Source organism: Spinacia oleracea, chromosome 2 (genome assembly GCF_020520425.1).
Source record: "Spinacia oleracea cultivar Varoflay chromosome 2, BTI_SOV_V1, whole genome shotgun sequence".
In the NCBI taxonomy this organism is placed as follows: Eukaryota; Viridiplantae; Streptophyta; class Magnoliopsida; order Caryophyllales; family Amaranthaceae; genus Spinacia; species Spinacia oleracea.
Window position 1 is genome coordinate 111,114,440 of NC_079488.1, and position 21,794 is coordinate 111,136,233.

The 21,794-nt window shown below is 33.5% G+C and overlaps 1 protein-coding gene across 1 annotated transcript; it reads left to right on the top strand.

Annotated features, from left to right (window-relative positions):
- The first annotated feature begins 5,184 nt into the window (after positions 1 to 5,184).
- LOC110779201 (biotin carboxyl carrier protein of acetyl-CoA carboxylase 1, chloroplastic) lies at positions 5,185 to 12,019 on the top strand. Its single transcript, XM_021983766.2, has 7 exons — positions 5,185 to 5,491; positions 7,647 to 7,700; positions 7,797 to 7,957; positions 8,377 to 8,683; positions 8,816 to 8,887; positions 11,311 to 11,376; positions 11,666 to 12,019. Exons 1-7 carry the CDS (start codon positions 5,312 to 5,314, stop codon positions 11,687 to 11,689), a joined length of 864 nt encoding a protein of 287 aa, XP_021839458.1. The 5' UTR covers positions 5,185 to 5,311; the 3' UTR covers positions 11,690 to 12,019.
- The last annotated feature ends 9,775 nt before the right edge of the window (positions 12,020 to 21,794 follow it).

Consider the following 21,794-nt stretch of genomic DNA (forward strand, 5'->3'; position numbering starts at 1 on the left):
CATGAAATGAGAGTGTTTCACACAAGTTCTTGCAACGTGTTGATATGTACAACAAAGTTTTTGATCCCCTCCTCAAAAAATTACTAGCATAAGAAATAACTTTATGAAATGTTGCTATACAAAGGGTTTATTCTCTCCACTTAAACAAAAAAGAAAAAAGTATTGTGTTCAATAAGTTTAACTAATTCTTACAAGTTTCAACCAGCTAATCTAATAAGTTTACTCTCTTAAGTATAATCTATTATAGTCCAATCAAATAAATTTCAATCAGTATCAATGAATTCGATAAGTACAATTCAGATAAGTTTATGAGATTACATATAAAGAGAACTCACCCGTATTAGGCTGCGTTCTTTTCACCTGATTTTCACTTATTTTTCCTGAACTGAACTTATTTGAACTTATTTTTCCTGAAATAAGTGAAAATAAGGTGAACAGAACAGGGCCTTAAAAAGTCGGGCAAATTTCAAACCACCATGTGTTATAAATTCATTACCAAAAAAAAAAAATGTGTTATAAATTTGTTAGAACGAATTTATTGATATGTTAAAATCAAAAATCAAAGCGACAAAAAAAGGGGAAAATTCCTTTTGCTTCCTTTATGATGTGTAGTATAGAGACACATAAAACCAAAAAGGAGAATTGCGTCTTCTATCTTGTTTGTTCATTACATTACCAAACGAATTAAGGGTCAAATTATGCAACTCGATCAATCATATCGTCGGTTAGATTTAGCGTCGGTTATTGGTCTCCTTCAAGATCTTCTTATTCTCAAAGGCGACAGGATAGGCTATTTGTGCAATTGTGTGTGTATATATTATCCATACAAATTTTATTTGGGACAAATGGCCAAAATTTTCTAAATCTTATTCTATAAAATATTCCCAAAAAAAACTACTAGGCGTTTGGTAGAGTTAGAATCTGTGTTCTACTCCAGTACTCTGTATTATTGAGGGATTTCGGTGTTAACTATTAGGCCAAAACATTATAGCATGGTAGAACGAAATGAATATGATACTCCGTATGATTTTGTTTCAGTGTAACAAAATTTGCAAGAAAATACCTTTAAGTGGGGTTTCAAATCTCAATTGATGTTAATTAACGTAAATTATTAAGATAAAATTAGGTAAATTATAAATGAAAACCTCCCTAAATTTGGTTTAGTAAAATTCGTCCATTAATCTAAATAAAGTTTGTACGAATTCTTGTGAAATACCATATGACAACTAGTATGTTATTATAACGCATGTCACGCCACCATCTTCCACCTGTTTGTTATACTATAAGGTCTCCCCGTAATATATCGGGATGGACAAGCAAACTCATATATGGAACATCTTGGTAAACCAGAGTGTCGTTTGGAGTGTCCGATGAGGGCAAATATTGCATATTCAAGAATAAATGTTGTATATGCAAAATAAAATTGATTATCAATGATATAAGAATAGAAATATCATTGAAATATCTTTTCATGATATTTTTTAGAATTGATTACTACTCCGTATTGGTCAAAGACACGAGAATTTATTTGTAGCTAGATTTATCATACATATCTATTACTATCTATTACTATATACTAAAAGAGACACCAGGAATGACACGTGTCAATTCCTGGTGCGATTTTTTACCGCCAAAATCACTTTCCCAAAAAAAGTGTATCTGTTTTATTTTATTTTTATTCTCTACCTTTTTTTATAAACTATTTATGTATGGAAATAAAATTTAGTTTATAAATTATGGCAATAATAGATACGACGTAATAATAATTATTCTAAATTGGTAACATTTTAGTCAAATCACTATATTAATAATGGAAAATATATCACTCAACATTTTAGTCAAATTAACACATTAGCATTTTAAATATGCATATTAGATGAATAAACTTAAACGAGTATGTTAAATACGAAGTATGTTATAACTATGCAGTAATTTGGGGATATTCATTTAAATATTTTGTGAAATTATTTTATCAAAATCCGTGCGTGCACGGGATCTAATCTAGTATACACTAAAAAAGACACCAGGAATGACACATGTCACTTTCTGGTGTAATTTTTTCCCGCCAAAAGCCTATTTCCTAAAATATATTAGATTTATTTATTTATTTAGTTTTTAACAGTTTTTATAAATGATTTATGTATGAAAAAAAAATATTGGCTTACTAAATAAGACAATAATAAATACCATATAATAACTTGCTTAACATTATATTGAAATATTTCTGTCAAATCGGTATATCAATAATAAAAAATATATTTAATCAATATTTTGATCAAATTAGCATATTATGCATATAAAATATGTAATACGTAAAGTTTCAAATCAGATGATAAAATATGAATATGTTCAAGATTTATTAATTATGCATTATGTTTAAGAGAAGAAATATTTTTATAAAAAATATGGTCAAACAATAATTTTAAAATATCCGTACATGCACGGGACATAATCTAGTTATCTTTTATCACCAACCAACAAATGACCTTTCTAAATGTTGTAAATGGTCAACAATTAAATCCTACTTCCTACACTCAAATTCATGATTCATCATGCACTAATTATTACGGAGTATCATATAGTTCAATTAGATGTACATGCAATTCAAAATACATCAACATATAATTATAAAAAACAAAAGATAGTGTGATAAAGAATATGACATTGTGGTAACTTCAATAAGTTCTTTAACATTACATTGTACGTAGTATGTTTTTTCATGATGAACAAAATATGCATCACGTACTTACGTGTAGGAGCTAATTTACGATAAATATAAGTCATGCTTTAGTGTAGATGTTAGCAAATTACAACATGATGAATGTATTATGTATGTACTGAATTACTTCCTCCGTCCCTTAATATTCGCACCGGTTTGATCGGTGCGAGTTTTAAGACACTTGAATTGACTTATTAATTTAATGGATGGTAGTTGATAATGAGGTATTTTTTTAATATAGTCAGTGGAAAATGTGTAAGGGGTTAGCGGGGGCGTGAATTTTTAAATGATTTTTTGTATGGAGTGGGTTAGTAGGTAAGTGTGAGAAATAATATAATGTTGGTAAAAAAAAATCATTTTTAGAAACGGTGCAAGTATTAAGGGACAACCCGAAAAGAAAAGCGGAGCGAGTATTAAGGGTCGAAGAGAGTTTTTTTTGTTAAAGGCATTAATTATGTAAAATTTGTAACACATAAAACATATTAACAAAAAAAAAAAGGAAAATAGGGATGAAATTTTAGAGGAAAGTTGGGTTTTTTTAATGTCTTGAGAATGAAGCAGTTGTGAGTTGTGAAAGCATCTAAAAAGGAGGAGAGTGAAAAATGGACATGCATTACGTTAATGGGCCTAAGCTTTGTGTTCAAGGCTTAGAGTTGGAGTGAGTGAAAGCAAGACTTCCAGGGAGTGGAAAGTCATTGCCCCCGCACGTTCTGGATACGTAAAGTTGTCAACAAATCTTCCCTTTTTCTTTTTTACTTGCAACGTTTTAGCAGTTACTCTGTATTACTTTGATCGTTATCATTTCTAATTACGGAGTATCTAATAGTAAAAGAAGATAAAAATTTATATTTTGAAACTAATTTAACCATATTTTACATAATATTTTTGGTGTTAGTACCCAATTCATCTTTAGGGTTAATTCGGATTTAGGGCGATTTCTGGGAGGATAGACTCCAGTCCCCTCCCAATCATTGTTGCGGGGGATCGAACACGAGTCCTCCCTACCAAGTTCAGCCCCCAATCACTACTGAACCAACATGCAATTGGTATATTTTACATAATATAACATCACGTTTCAATTAAATTATGAGAATATGAAATAACCTTATGCATAAGATCGATGATGTCAGCATTAAAAAAACATAAATGTTTGATAGCAAAATGTAACTATTATGATAATAAAAAAATATAATTATTTGATTGGAAATACAATTAATACGAAGTATAACATAATTATTTGATCACAGACAGTACTTAACTATTTGATTAAAAAATATAAACATTTGGTAATAAGTTAATCTTGTACAGAGTAACGTCTTTTATAGGTTGTTAGAGAACATGTTTACGTACTTTGACATTTCACTTCTTTAAGATGGTTTGACCTAGGAACTTAACACAAATATCCCTCAAATCCTCAACTAACCATTTGCAGGCGTTGGCCTCAATGATACTCAATCCTCCAAACAAACTGGATAGCTTTTTTAAAGGGGTGTTGATGATTATGATGAACATTGAAAAACTACCACCATTCACAGCTTGATTTGCGTATTTCTTAATTTTTCTGTTATATGGAAAGGGGTGGAGAAGAAAATTGTTCTAATACTTCCTCTCTAAGTGTATAAAACAACTAGTGGCTGGTTCGAGCGTTGCCCTAAATTTTTACTTTTAGCAGGATGTATCTTTTTAACTATGTGAGGCATGTAGGTGGTGTGGTTATCGAATTGCGGTGGTGACATAAGATTATTAATTGATCAACAACAAAGCCCCTGTATCCAAAAATCAAAACAAACCCGAATCCTTCTCTTCATGAATCATGATTAGTTGAATTTGGTAGTGGTTGGATCATATCATATTTGGATATTTTCGATACGCTTTATTATATGAAAAACAAATCATTTCCTCATATTAATCTTTGTTCACCTCATCAAAGTTCGTGTTAAAATTGAATTATCCTAAGATTACGACCTCAGATGGGATGAATACATAGGAAGTCATGGATCAGAGGGTTGACCTTGGCGCGACTTTGCACCTCGTATGAATGTTTGTCCAGCCTAATTTCTTTTTTTAGGGAAAAATATAATGCATTCATTAATTTATGGACTAATTGTCCATATGTACATATCAAGATACTTCTACATGACAATGATTAACCCAAATTTGTTTGGAACCGAATGGCATTAATCTTTGTCCTTGCTAACATAGTTCGTGTAATATTGAATTATCCTAACTTATTTATAAAATACGAATCCGACCCGGATCATTTAGATATAAAATCATATACTTTCAAGTTGGGCCTTAATTTGGATAAAATATAACAAGTTCATGGGCCTTAATTTGGATAAAATATAACAAGTTCATGGGCCTTAATTTGGATAAAATAAAACAAGTTCATGGGCCTTAATATGAAATGTTTGTCATTTTTAAAAAAATGTCCCCACAAAATCCACAAAAACAAATCATCAACTCCTCTATTCTCTCTCTCTATACATCTGTACTTTCTTCTCCTTTCCCCAAATTTATCTATCAATCGACATTCGACAGACTTCTTGTTAGCAAGTAGTCGAACTACTCCAACTAACAAATACAGCAACAATGTCGACTTGCATTCCAACTGCCGCAGCTGTCGTCGCCGATAAGTCCACCACCTCCGCCTCCTCCGCCACCACCACCTCCTCTACTCTCTCACTCCTCGGCCGCCACCGTCAATTCAACTCTCTCTCCAATGCTGCCTTTTCTCTCTCCTCTAAGCCTAATCTTCGCCTTATATCCAAGGTTTCTGCTCTCTCTTTTTTCTCTCCGTTTCTATGGATCTGCTTCCTTTGTTTTTTCATTGATTAATTGATTATTGCATTCTAGATCGATGTTAACGATGTATTCAATTCTAAAGTTTGCACAATTTGATTGCAATAGAAATGTGGATCATATCATTATTCTTACTTTTTGCAGCTATGTTCAATTGATGTTATTTTTCATGCGGTCTTTTGGTCTGGACTTCTAAAATGGTATTGGTTTAGGAATTTATGACAAAATCACGCATAGATTGGTTAATTTTTTAGTTAATGCTTAATGTTTCTACTTTTTTTTTTTTAGTCTTTTCTTGAAAATGGTTAGGAATTAGGATTAGTTAAGTCATGCCTTTTTAGTGGAAAATGTTGCTCAAAGTCTCAAGGCCCAAGCTGTATGAAGATTGCATAAGCATGCTTTATTGGAGTGAGGAGATGTATTGTAAGCTGGAAGGTTCTTAGTGGTAATACTATGCTTGTGTAGTGTTACTCTCTATGCAGATAAGCACTCATACGCCTCGAAAACTTAGAAGTAGATGATGAAGTTCATGGATGTCAAGCTTAAGTATTATAAAGATTATTAACTATTAACCCTTGAATAACTAATATATTTGTGCTGGATGATTTCGGGTATCTTCGATGTGTGGGGTTGATTGAAATGATCTGAACTTATCTCTTAGAGATAATGTGTCAGTGCATCTACAGCGCAGGTGTTAAACTAGAATATTAATGGATGATAATATAACTTAACAGCTTAATCATAACTTGGTTAAATAATTGGTTTATATAGGAAACTATAACATAACTATAATAGGTTTAAGACTCTATTAGATTCCTAAACTAACACAACTCTAGTTTCCTAAACATACTAGAACCCTAGATATTCCATAACTCTAACACCAGGCGCGGAGCTAGCATCATCAAATAACCATAGGTTTTCAGTTGGGATAGTTTGGTGGTCTTGCTTAGATGAAGCACTTTGTGTAGCACCTTTGGTGCTGTTACACATTGTAAGCAACTAAGCACATTCACCATCGTTTCTGACTGGTTATAGGCGAGCTGGAGCAAGTCGACATATAAAAGAACTATTGAGCAGTTCAAGCCCTTAAGAAATGATTTTGTTAACTGTTGTTATTAATGCAAGTTGTGGAAAATGCGCTTGATACTTTCTTGGAAAAGAGGAAGACTATATATTAAAAGGTCAATGTATTTCAATCATTTGGTCCATCCGGGGCAAAAATGTCCAAGGGGGTTTTCTTTTACTGCATCTTTGTGCCTCATCTCCATGCCCATAGAGTAATATGTAATCCTGGTTAGTTATTTAGGTTATAGTATCTTGGTTTTAGGTTATATTGAATTGGATGAACATTTCAGTGGAAACTCTTGTCAGGTTTCCATGTATTTGATTGTAAAAATGAGAGAAAATATTTCCAATTGCAGTTTATTACAAAGGAAGTATATGTTGCAGTAGTTTGGAGATAAGTAACATTTTCTTTCCAAAACATATTATGTTAGGATAATTTGCGACTGAAAGCTAGAAATTTTGGTATCCGGATTTAAATGTCATTATAGATCTTGGGGATGGAGTAGAAACTTATATTGGTGGTTCTCTCTCTAATCCCAAAAATGTTTTATTTTCCCCCTGAATCTGCATGATGATGGTTATAGCAGGAAAGGCAGTTTTAGGCATGATATGAAAATGATTGTTGTGTTTTCATTTGATTAAAATATTTCAACTGTTGAAAATTTTCACTACGTCTGTTGCATTCTTTGAAAGCTGATAAAAGTTTAGCATTTGAAAACTTTCCAATAAAACCTGGAGTTAAATCTTCCCAATAAAACCTGGAGTTAAATCTTCCCTTCCAACTGTAGTCCCAGTGTACAACATTTAAAAAATGTGTAACACATTAAATTATTGCAGTTTGGCTTTTCCTGCTATGACTTTTTATGTGTTATGATATTGATCGTACTTCTAAATTGTAAGATTGGTAACAATGTGAAGGACACGAGAATCTCTAGTTAGCCAAAAAAAGAGTTACATATAGAGAAAATTGTAGAAGTGAGGGTAGTTAAAGAATGATAAGTGTCGTTTACCACCCGCATAGTTAACTTCTGAGCATTTGCTATTTGATGGTCCATTGCAGAGTTCACGGTCTGTTTTCACACATACAGTAGCCGCTAAGGCCCAACTGAACAATGTAAGCTCTTGTAACTCTGTTCTTTGGGAATAATAAAGCTTCTTAGTTTGAAAATATTCTCCATTGGTGTTCTTTAAACACATTGCTGCCTCCAAGGCTGGCATAGGTGAAACTTCAAGTGGAGTTACTCAATCTAAATCTGGAGCATCATCGAAAGAGATAAAGAATGGCAAGCCATCTAGTGAGTCAGCCCCAACGCCATTGGCATCAGAGGAATCAATTTCTGAATTCATCGCCCAAGTTGCTGGTCTTATTAAGTACTCCCTTTGTCCCTTTTTGTTCTTTACGTATTTCATTTCGGGTGTACCATTTTGTTCTTTACGTTGAGAATCTTTCGGTCTTTCCTTTTATATTATCACTTAAATGTCTTAATATTCTATCAAAATTTGTGTCCAAGGATTATTTAATCACATTTTTTCATTGGAACTTAAATCTTTCACATTAACCCAATGTCAGATAAAAGTGAAAACATTATAAATAAACATAACTTTTCTTGTTTAAAAATAAATAAATAGAGGACTCTCAATGCACATTAATTAGTCGTTAAATCGCGTGCATAATACCAAACTTAAAGAACATAAAGGTACGGAGGGATTAATTGACATAATTACCCTTTCTCTTTGTCCGTAATTTGATCAAGGCCTATGTCGGTGACGTATCGTAATCCGTGTTGTAGGCTTGTAGACTCAAGAGACATTGTGGAGTTGCAGATGAAGCAGCATGATTGTGAGCTTTTGATTCGCAAAAAGGAAGCCATATCACAATTGCAAGCTCCACCAGTGTACATGATGCAGGCACCTTCTGCATCAACAGCACCCCCACAACTTAGCCCACCCATTTCTGCAGCTGCACCCGCACCCGCATCTCAAGCACCTGCTGCACCAGCTCCTAAGCCGGTCAAGTCATCAGTTCCCCCCCTTAAGAGCCCTATGTCTGGAACATTCTATCGAAGTCCTGCACCTAATGCCCCAGCATTCGTAAAGGTGAGTCTGTGTTCCTGCTTTCTAGAGATTGCTTTGAAATATGAATATCAATTTTACATGTTTCAAGTTCAAAATTCTGCCTTGACTGCAACTGATATTGGAATGTTTTTTTTCCACCATTTTATGTAAAAGGTTGGGGACAAAGTGCAGAAAGGACAGGTTGTATGCATTATCGAAGCCATGAAGTTAATGAATGAGATTGAAGTAAGTTTCGTGTTTATTATCTGCCAAGCAGTTTATGAAGATTTTGCTAGCTACAACTCATAACTAATTCCTACTTCCTTTCGAATCTAAACTACTATTCGTCTACTCCCTCCGTCCCATTTTTATAGTCTCGTTTGACCATTTTCATGGGTTTTAAGAAAAGTTGAATATATTACATTGGTACTTGATTTGTATGGAAAGGGGAATATAGTACATTAAAGAGTGGAATATAGTGAATGGGGATTTGTAATATAGTACATGTTTTTGTTTTGTTGCGTTTTCAATGCATTTTTAATTAATAAAGTACATGGGAAAGTGGGAAATTTAATAGCCAAAAAACAGGACGATAATTTTGGGACGCACAAAATAGAAACATGACTATAAAAATGGGACGGAGAGAGTAATTATTTTCCTTGTGAAAATTAGTTGTAGACCTTGTAGCATGTTCCAGTATGGAACTTTAGTTATTTTAAAACTTGGCCAGTTGCAAGTTCTAAAATCCATGGAAAATGTTCTGTCATAAAATGAACTACTGTCTTTGTTGAAAGTTGGATCTTATGTGCAGTAATTCTTTTTACAACAATGGGAGAAATGTCAATAACAGCATCAGTCTTTTATGACTTTGTGCTGCTAAGCTAACAAAGAGCATTACAAACTTTTTCCTAACTGTGTCGACATATTAATCTATTCAACAAAATCTAAAGAAATGAAGAATAGGAGCAATGGAGCATGACTTGTCCACTGTACTAGTTTTGATACTCCATTTTCATTTCAGGGTACAAATTGTGTAGGTACAATAAGCCTTTGCATAGTTCGCTCAATCTCAACACTTGTGCTGTAACAAAAACATTAGGTGGCCAGATTTTCGTAAAACTTGAGTTTGACAATAGTGCCTCAAAGTTCACCATAGTTTTACCAGAGTCTCTATAGTTGTGCAAACTAGAGTTGTGGAAACACTTGTTTAACCAGAATTTGGACCTTGGTAGGTTCATGCATACTAATTCTCCCAATGGGAAATTGCACTTATGTCAAAAGTTCCGTGTCATTTTCCTGATATAGTATAATAAGTGAGATCCCACACCTTACCACAAAAGGTCCACAGTAAGATTCAATTTGGATTCCTACTTATTAGTTATTACAGCTAATCTAGGATTTCCTGGCTTAAAAAGTTAAACAATTCTCCTTATAGTTATCACTTTCTCTAGTATTATATACCCAACCCCTACTAACTATGAGGTTTATTATAATGAGTATAGAGGGGAGCAGTTGAAAATAGATTGAATTGGAATCAACAGACTTTTGTACTAACTCAAATGTGTTTAGAGGTCTAATTATGTATCTTTAATAACTTAACTTTATGATTGTATGGATTTCAATTATGTTCATGGGTCTTTATCTTACACGGTTACACCCTTGGTTTCCAACTTTTGCGTTAATTTGATCTTTATCTTCCAAAAAATACTTCGTATTCCTTTGTCGCCTCTTTTCTCTCTTCCTAGCTTCATGTCAGAAGGACTTTCCTTGCATATACTTCTTACTATCAACTTTTAGGCGTTATAACTTATAGCTAATGTTTCTTATGAGGAGCAGACTCTTCTTACTATCTACTCCCTTCGTCCCTTTTTGTTCCCCCCATTTGCCGTCGTTAGGTCCACCCCAAAAGATTGCCCCATTACTAATGATGAACACGGGACCACAACTTTACTCTCACATAAAACACATTTTGCCCACCACTTATGTCTTTCTCAATTCCACTCAACCAATTCTTAATAAAGCACTTTCAGAACATGTGGCAAACATTAAGGGATAAAGTGAGTATGATTTAGCCTACCAGTTGTAGATTCTTGTGAAGTAGGCATAATACATCTCAACCTAGTGCTGACCTTCTCTGTTTCCTGCCCCATTACTCATTCACTGTTACAATGAAACAATTGCTCCTCTAGGCTTTTAGGTCACATAGTTGGAAATAAATTTCCTGATATGGGAGAACTAGGGTCAATTACATGTCTGGTCAGATCATGCTTTCATTTCGCTTTCAAACTAGTAGGGGGACCCTTCTTTAGTGTGCTAAATTAGCTTCTTAATGGGTAAGGTGAAACTTGATCGAGTTGGTAGCCTAACAGCCGCGCATTTCACCTTAGAAGAGAAACCTTTTCATGGTGATTAACTAGGCATAAAGTTCAGCACTTTTACCATATTTGGTTAATTTGGATATGTGGTTTGTAAAGATGAGTCATTTGGTTGCATCAGAAATTTCTAGTCACTGGCAAAAGATTGCTGCATGAAACAAATTCCTTTTGCATTTCTCCTTTCTTTATTGGTGTTACTTACATAGACAATTAGTTTAATTTGCAAAATTACAATCCATTGTTCATTTAAATAGACACATTAAAATGGCAACCTTTCGTACTTGTTTACTGTAGGCGGATCAAGCCGGGACAGTCATTGAAGTTGTCGCAGAAGACGGGAAACCCGTCAGCTTAGATACAGTAAGTTCCCTTCTTGAATTTTATCGGTATGGTTTCCATTCACGACTAAGGTATTGTTTGGTTGACATGAAAAACCCAGGAAGTGGAAGGTTGTAGTGTTGTTTGGTTTGCAAAAACATAATGCATAAACTTCCTATGGGAAGTTTTTTCCATGTTCAACCAAACAACATTTCCTGCTTCCTAGGAAATGTTAATACATGGATAAATCCTCTTCCTAGGAACTCTTACTTCCTATTGTCAACTAAACGTTACCTAAGATCATTACTGAGTTTTCTTGGTGCCTTCGCAGCCTCTGTTTATCATTCAGCCGTAGAGAAAGCTAACGGGCCGGGCAGCGGGCGAGGCCCGTAAATGTTGGAAGGGTTAAAATTGTAGACGATGACATTTTCTAATTGGGATGAGATGAGATGCTAGATTGCTAGATGAAGTCGAAAAAAAGAAATGGTTATGAGTATTTATTATTTTATTTATATTTATTTATTTTCATCCACTTGGATTTGCACATTGAGGAGTTGTCAATGTTCTTTTTTTCCACCTTTTTGTTTCCTATGCTTAAATTTACTTTACTTTTTGTCTGAAATGAAGCTTTTTAGTAGGACAATTTCCTCCTATTTTTAGTAGTGCATTTCCATTTGGACCTTTATTAGTTGGTTTATTACTACCTTTTCAGTTTTCACCTAATATTGACATCATAGTTTATATTCCTTCCTAGCTCGATATCTCCATTGATGTATGAATACGGTTTTTTTTTTTTTTTTCCAATCTGACTATAAATATTGGCGGATCTTGAACAATTTTGTCCGTAGAAGAGTTTAGCAATAAAGTACTCCCTCCGTCCCGGAATACTCGACCCGGTTTGACCGGCACAGAAGGGACTTGAATTGACTTATTTAATTTAATAGGTAGTAGTTGATAGTGGGGTATTATTTTAATGTAGTTAGTGGTAAATGTGTAAAGGGGTGGGGTTGGGTGAGAGAGGGGTTGAATTTTTAATTATTTTTTGTATGGAGTAAGGGGTAGGTGGGTTAATAGGGGTGGAGTGAGAAATAATATAATAATGTTTCCATTTTTAGAAACAGAAATCAAGTATTAAGGGACGGCCCGATAAGGAAAACAGGTCAAGTATTCCGGGACAGAGGGAGTATGAAATTTATAATTCAAAATTTAGGGGGCCTAAGAAGTCAAGAACTAAAAAATACATTAACGAATCTTTTGGCTGGGGCCGGGGCAACCTAGGCCATAACTGAGAAACGCTATTAATTGATTACAAGTGTTTGGATCAGTTAGCAAGGGAATTGTTTTACAAGTAGTTTGTTACTAGATTAGGTCCCGTGCACGCACGGATATTTAAAAATTATTATTTGATCATCTTTTTTATAAAAATTTTAATTGAATTATTTATCCCTTAATTCTATTGTGTCGGAGTAATTAATAATCTCCAATGTACTCATTTTATCATATTTTAACTTACTACGCATTATATATTTTATATGTTTAATATGATGGTCTGACTAAAATATTTGATATATTTAATATGTTAATTTGACCAAAATATCGAGTAAGAATATTTTTTATTATTGATATGACAGTTTGACTAAAATTTTAATAATGGCATATTCCATCCTATTTTTTTTTCCATATATAAACATTTATACAAAAGAGAGAAAATAAAAAAAGAATAAAATAAATACATTTTTAGGAAAGAGTTTTTGGCGGGAAAATTTTTCACCAGGAAGTGACACGTGTCAATCCTGGTGTCTCTTTTAGTATATAGTAATAGATAGATTGGGTTCAAGACTAGAAAACACAATAACATTTTTCATTTTTTCTAGAGCTTGGGGCCTGTTGGCTCGAATCTAGATTAGTTGGAGTGACGGAGTCTAACCTGGCCCAAACTAAAAATTAACTTGGCTTCTTCTTAACCGGAATTGACAATAGTCTAGAAATACAATCGGCCATGATTGTACTAAATTGACTCAAAACATAATTGATTAATTGAATGATCCATCACACGATTATGACCAGGTTCGAACTGAACTTATTCTAACGACTTGTTTTCCACCTCTGAGGTATTGAAAGATTTTGAATGTGCTCACCCCTTCCTAATCAAGCGCTTGCAAGTTAGTTCTTTGGTTGCCATTTTGGCCCACATAGTTGAGACTTTCGTATCACTGTCAGTATCCAGTTTTTAGGTTTTGAAAGTTATGTGATTTAGATTGAATCATGAACCAAATATAATCATACCTATAGTAATCATGTTGATTTTAAAATCTGACAAAAAAAAAAAAAAAAACTGGAAATTACTTTGATTTTTAGTTTTATAAAAACAGAAAATTGTAAACAAAAAATGATACCAAGACCCTTAGTTAGCAATCGTTAACCAAATAATAGGTGAAGTATTGGTCTACTACTCTACTAGTACCACATTTCGTTTTCAAGTAAAGTAGAGTTAGTATGTTGTGAGTTTATTTAGTGGTGCAAAAGTTAGGCCAAATTTGGGGATGAAATGAAGAACAATAAATCACACAACACCATCACGGTTGCATTGGACAAACAATTTGTGCATTTTTTGACCTTTCACTAGCACGAAGAAGATGTTGTACGGAAAGTTTTTTTTAATGTGGAATAAATTTTATGTCTTTTCAAACAATAAAATTCAAAGATGAGGAAAGAATGGAAAATCCAAGTCACCAAGGACCACTCTTGAAAGATAAAGAATTGTCTCAAATTTTGGATTATTTCAAGATTTGTCCACATTTTATATATTTTGTGCATTCAAATCATTTCTTAATTGCTTCTCAAAATTGAACTTAGGTACACATCTTTTTATGGTAATCGTTTAAAATGGGACTATATACTTATTTAAGAAACATCAGTCAATGATAACTTGTAAGTTAGTGTTGAGTTTCATCCTAAAATCGATCAGTAGACAACAATTGCAATGGGGCACTAAGGCTTGTTTCATATTGCATCTCCCTCTTTTTAATTTGTCACTTCTCATGTTTCCTCGGTTTTATAATTGCAAGGAATATATCTCTCTCTCTCTTCTTATCACTTATATCCCTCTTTTTACCTCGCTCTTCTAAACAATGGCGGATCTTGGCCAAAAAGTTATGAGGGTCAAGATTTGAAACTTTTACCATCTTAGGAATAAAAATGCAATTAATTAGTATGCACCAATATTTAATGCGTATAATTTAGCTTCTATAATCAATAATTTCTTAAAACTTACCAGGGGTCTGTATGACCCCGATAGAAGATCCTGCTTCCAAATCTTTAATCCCGTGTACTTTCCCTATTCCATAAATCTCTCACACTATTTATGTGATAATTTTTTTTTTTTTAACTTTGACCATAATTAATAGATTATATATATGAAAAAACCTTATAACTCGACATTGGAGATGTTAATTAGCCCCGTTACAATACCTTGTAACTCGACATCGGAGATGTTGTAAACTTGTAAACCACCTATTCCTATCGCTGCATGCACATGCTATTTTAAATAGAATAATTATCCTTTAATCCTTCTTTCTACATCTTTATAAATTAAAGAAAATAAAATTAATACGAATTATATATCATGATCATCGATAATCATTAATTAAAACTCTATTGTCCTTCATTCCATCACAAATAGGGTAACACGTGTTTAATGTTATGACTTTGTTTAACTGTTTAAGTGTGGGAGAAATGTCTTAGTCATATTAGGTGTATTAGCATGATGATACTTTATAAATATTGAAAATTTTGATTTGTATGTATCATCGGTATTTTTATTATATTAATTGTATTAATAGTCAAAGCATTTTTCACTTCAATTCTCTAGCGATTAATAAATAATTCAGTAGGTCTCCTATAGTCATATGAGATTGAGACCGCCACCGCATATAAGACCACTGATGTCAAAATTAAACAACATAACTATATGATGACAACATGTAACTATTTCAATACAAACTACTCCATATAATTATTTGATTGAAAATATAATTAATATAATATAAATATTTGATCACAATAGGTAACTATTTGATTAAAAAGTATTTTGGTAATAAATTGGTCTTATACACAAAAACGTCTTATATCAATTTTTGTATAAATGATTTCAGTAGTAATTACCATAATATGATTTGCGTGAAATTTTCGGTTTATGATTTTATTAGTTTCTCATGTTGTTAACCGATAAATCACTGATCTATTCTACTAATTAAACTATTAAAGGGTTGGTTGAAAGTATTCCTAGTGCCATATATAGAGGATGTAATGTTGTTTCGGATTTTAGTTTTGCCATTCAATGAAAACTAATGCATATGATTTTGACTAAAATTAATTAATCATACGAATTTAATTATCTGAAGTTATTTAAATTTATCTGAATTTATTTTGCCTAAACTTATTTGAAATTATCTGAATTTATTTTGATTGACTTATAAAATTATTTTTGTCTAAAAATAAGTTGAAACAAATAGAACCTAAAGAAGTTTTGGCTTTAGAGATAACGCAACCACAATTATCATATCAAATACAAGTAGATCGAATTTAAATAAAATACTAATAAATTATAAGCACCCCAAATCTAACTAATATGAAAAGTTAGCCAAACAAGAGTATATTATGACATTTTTAGTGATATATGAACACGACAAGTAGGTACAACCGTATAACGGTCAAGTCGTTCAACCAAAACTTTTTAATTACTAGTGTATCGTTATTCGACGTCCGCATACGCTAAAACTGCTCGTAAAATTTAATATGAAAGTACGATGTTACCCTTATAAAAGAGAACTCCACTTCTTTCACTTTTTACCTCAAGTTTTCACTCATAATTTTCCGGCAACCCCACTCCAATTTTCCGGCCAGTATCTGTGGGCACTTCGTAGGAGCTCCTTGCTGACCACCACCACCCGCACCCTGCTGACCACCACTTAGCTCGAGCTCCCTGCTGTCCACCCCACCTCACCTGCTTGAGATGGCCACCACCACCTCACCGACTTGAGCTGACCACCACCACCTCACCTGCATCATGGACGACTTCGCTCCTTCTACGTCGTAGTCGTCGGCCATGATGGACGCAATGTAGCCGGAGGTTTGAATTATTTTTTTGGGCCGCCCAGAGATGGCGGCCCGAACCATGTATGAGACTCCATGTCACGGCCGCCATCTCTGGGCGGCCCGTACATGGTTCGGGCCGCTCAGAGATGGCGGCCCAAACCATGTACGGGCCGCCCAGAGATGGCGGCCCAAACCATGTACGGGCCGCCCAGAGATGGCGGCCCAAACCATGTACGGGCCGCCCAGAGATGGCGGCCTTGACATGGTTCCGGCCACCATCTTTTGTTTATTTATTAATGTCGATTAAAAAAATAATAATGCCTTTATAAATTTTTTTATATAATGCCTTAATGAAATATTTTTAATTTTAATTTTTAAGCATATATTTTTTTATTTAATGTTATCAAAGAATATAAATAAGTTCAAAACACATATTTGTTCTTATCGTCGAGTTAAAAAATAAGTTATGAACTACGTTGTAATTATATAATTTAATTGGTGATTTCGTTATTTAAATTTCATTGCATTTGTCAAATTATGAATATGATGTTTAAAAAATAAATTCACTGTACGTTATTCTCCTCCTCCTCGTCGCCTGCAATTTTATGGTGTTTGAGGTGTGTAGTACGGTGTGTGCGGTGGTCTTGGACGTGAATGGTGGTTGACGGCAAGAAGGGAGGGTGAAGGGTGAGGGTGGTGGTTGACGGCAGGAGAGGGAGGGTGAGGGTGAAGGGCTGAGGAGAGAGGGGAAGGAGAGGGAGGGAGTTAATTTTTATAAGGGTAGTAACGTATTTTCGCTACTAAAATGAGGGCGTTTTTAGCAAAATAAGACGTCGAATAAAAACCCCTTTTAGTATCATGTGAAATACAATACTTACTTCCTCAATGTACTAACTAGGACCTCAAAGAATCTTCATTATTTGGTATAATCGGTATGATTACATATCGCAGGTTACAAACAAGAATATTTTTTAGGGATATACGTAATATATATTTTCAAAAGGTTTAAGCACATGAGTAAAGAAATACTCTCGTAGTAATTCAGTTATATTATGTTTATGGTATAACTGGTCATATATAGAAAATTTTGGGCTACCGCTGGACCGAATCATCGTGTCTGAGCCTGAATGTACTAAAGTTTGCGTGTTTTCTTGTATCGGATCGTATTGTGCTGTACTTTTCCAAATATGTGGCCCGTGCCCGGCCCACGACCCGACTTCGTGTCCATGCAGGGACGGACTTTTCGTACCATGTTGGGCCTCAGGCCAACCCTAGCCCACAACCATCTTTACTTAAGGTGTGGAGGAAGGTAGCAAGAGATTCTGATTTCTGTCAACCTTTTTGTATACTCTGAACATGAGTGTATTTGCTTACTTAACAAATACTAGTTTTATATAAAAAATCTTAATCAATTGGAATTAATTGGGTCAAAGCATTCAACTTTTATGTATTTGATTTTTCCATTCTTTATGTATGTTGATGACGAATGATTGTATAAATATTAAATAATACACTTTTATGCAGCTGAAAAAATGACATAATAAATCCCAGTCAGAACTCAAGAAATGTTACGAAAAAGGTAAAACTATATGAATACAAACCTACCAAATCCATATTTATATATATGTCCATTAAATCCGGGCATGTGATGTTGAGTACTAACTAAGCAACCCATATACCATAGACCATAGTGATATAAAGTTGATGTTAGGCAAAACCTATGTTTTTTTTTATAATACTACCAAATCCTATTTGGGTTTGTACTTTGTAGTAAAACGAGTTTACACGAGAACCACTAATTCAATTATTTCTCGACCACTCATTGTGTTGTCTGTGTATAGCTATCATTAGCCTAATTAATCAGGCGGCGGATTTCTTAACAGCAAAAAAGATCGAGCTGGTCCAGTTAGGTTAGCCTTCTCTAAGAAACTAACTTGGTTTCTTTAGCAATTAATAGCACTTGAAGAAAATTGAACCAAGTTTCACAAATGTGAAAGCTATATATCTAACTACTCCTTACCAACTAAAAATAATACTTCTTTGATTTTCTTTGTACAATATGTACTTATATTAATTTTATTACACACTATTTAGAACTTTCACTTTAAACATCTTTAATTTGGTTGATTATGTGTTGCACATAAGAAATTACATATCGATCGATGTAAAAGTGTTAGACTAGTGTCAATAATATATTTAAAATAAACTTTATTAATAGTCAAAACTTATTATAAGTTGGAAGAAATGAAAGTGAATGGAGTGCTACTCCCTCTGTCCCATAATACTCGCACCATTTGACTTTTTACACTATTCATATAATTCACTTTGACCCTAGTTTATTTCTAGCATATGAAAACAAATGTTTGTATATAACATATTGTTGGCTTCATCTTAATATAAATTTTCAAAATATTAATATTTTTATAAGTTTTTATAATATGTAGTTAAAGATATTGGTGGTCCTTGTGCATTGGCAAACGTGTTCAGCCAAAACGGTGTAAGTATTAAGGGACGGAGAGAGTACTAAATATGGGAGAAGTATACCTAAGATGAGGATTGACCAATACTCGTACATATATTTAAGAGCTTATGGGCATCTTTAGGTAATTTGGGGATGATGACATATGCATGGACATTTAACCATTTTTTGCTCATTCTTCGTTGATCATACAAATTGATCTAGATATGAGATGGAATTTTTATTCTAATCCATAGAATCGTAGAGAATTTGACGCAAAAAAATCTTATATTTATATATGCTAGCTCATTCCTACTGCCATCTATCTCTCAATCTTCATTGACCTAGATATCTACTCCCTCCGTCCCTTAATACTCGCACCGCTTTTCTTTTCGGGTCGTTCCTTAATATACTTGCACCGCTTCTATAAATGATTTTTTTTACCAATATTATATTGTTTCTCACACTTATCTACTAACTTACTCCATACAAAAAATCATTTAAAATTTCACACCCCCACTACCCCTTACACATTTTCCACTAACTATATTAAAAAAAAAATTAAAAAAAAAAATACCCCACTATCAACTACCACCCATTATTACCTCAAAAATAAACTACCACCCATTAAATTAATAAGTCAATTCAAGTGTCTTAAACTCCCCCGATCAAATCGGTGCGAGTATTAAGGAACAGAGGGAGTATTACGACATAAGGCATGTACCGTGTCGGGGTCAAAGGAGGGAGAAAGCGAGGAAGGAGAAGGATTGAATTTTGAACCAAAACACCATACTAGCTAGGGTTGTCTAAAACACAAAAAAGCTTCGAATAAATTGAGTATCGGGTCGAGCAAACTATGATCAGTTCCGTGGAGGAAATTATGTTGAGGGAAATAAAATTATTGCCATCCAATTAGAAAAAGTTTATGACAAACCTATTAATTAAGTACTTCCTTCATCTCTATTAATTTGTTCTTCCTATTTTGATTTATTTTGTCTCGTAAAAATATTCTAAACCAGAAGAACAAAAAGAAATGCAGAGAGCAGTTCGCACACTTTTAAATTTCAAAATAAACGAAGTAATATTTTTTTTTTTTTTTCTTTTTTTTATAAAGAAAAATAAACAGAAGTTAGGATAGTCTTCTCTTAAGACTATATCCTAACTTATCTAATGAAATAAAATAAGAAAATTTAAAATCAATAAGAGGATCTATATTTTAATAGGTCTGAATGTGGTGACCGATGGCTGCAACGTAGTGTGTTGCACGATTAGCTTCTCTATATACATGATGCGAAGTAAATGATATTGATGCTTGAAAGGTTCTCGTTCAATAAGAAAAGTAGAGGGCCGGAAACTTTTAAAAGGCACTCGTAACTATATATTTATAATGTATTTTCGAAATATACTTTATATAGGGGAATTTTGAAGCCTAATTATCTACATGTAATTGTAAACCAAGATGCCAAAACAAAAGAAGGAATATTGAGAAAAAGATATTGAAAAAGGTAATGAGTGCATCAAATAGTAAACATAGAAGCATAACTTGTATTTATTCAATATAATTATTACTCTTTTTTATTATTCTTATTATCAATGTATATCATTTAATTATGATCACTTTTTCCCCTTCTTTCTACATTTCACTTTTAGGTAAAGGATAGCTTACCCATCCTTGTTTATTAATGCCCCATAACTTTTTATCATATTTTTTCATGTTTGCGTGCTACAAAATGCTAGTGTTTTAAATAAACCAAATAACAATAATTACAATCACAATAACTCAATAAGTAATAATAACAATAATAATAAATAAATGATAATGATAATTTGTGCCTATTGGCCACATTTTGGGCCCTTGACCCTTGTAAATACACCCAAAGAAATGAGTAATTCGTAGTACATCCTTTTCGTAGTTTTCTTGCTTTCACACTCCACTACCAAGTTCGCCAACCAACCCCCCATCCTCCCTTTTTTTCTCTCTCTCCTTTGAGTTTGACCCGTTCACCCGGCCCTCTAGTCCCCCACTACCCAACTGCACCCCCTCCTCCTCTTCTTAGACCAACTATCGGAGTACACGTGTACTCTGTAGACGTGTACTCCGTAGTTGATCCGGCCTCCGGGTACTGAAATGTGACCCGGTTCGACTTTTGATTACGAGTTGAGGTTCTCTAGGGCGTAGACACTCTTCGTTACTGATCAGACTTGTTTTAGTAAATTGCGCTATTAACCTATAAAAGATGTTGATCTGTTCTTTTCACCTTTTTTATTTTTTATTTTTTATTTTTGAGGGAATATGTTCTTTTCACCTTATTGTTTTTTGGTTATTAGATCAAACCAGATTAGAAAAGACACAAAGCTCTCGCAGAAAATATTCAGACCATATCACAATACCACACCAGCCCAAATCAGATCATACCATATTAAAAGGCAAAAAACACTCACAAAAACATTCAGACCAGATCAAATCACAACAGATTAGAAAGGGAAAAAAACTCACGGAAAACATTCAGATTGCACTAGACCATATGATATCATACGGAGTACCAAATTACAAAAGGCAAAAAAACACTCACGAAAAAATATTCAGACTAGATCATACCATATCAGAACATATTAGATTAAAAAACGCAAAAAGCACTCACATACAATATTTAGATCAAATAAAAAAACTAGAAAAATCAGATTACACCAAAGGGAGAGAATAAATTAAAGCCCCTCAACGTGATTTATCTATGAATCTATGATGCAATCGATTAACCAAAAATCTAAGAAAAATCTAAAAAAAATGGAGATGGAGAAAGAGAAAGAGAAATACTAACCCCACCAACCTATCCCCTTCAATCCCTAAAAGGATACTCTTCCCAAAGTTCAAACGTAAGCTACTTCCATTTTTTCCAATCTTTTT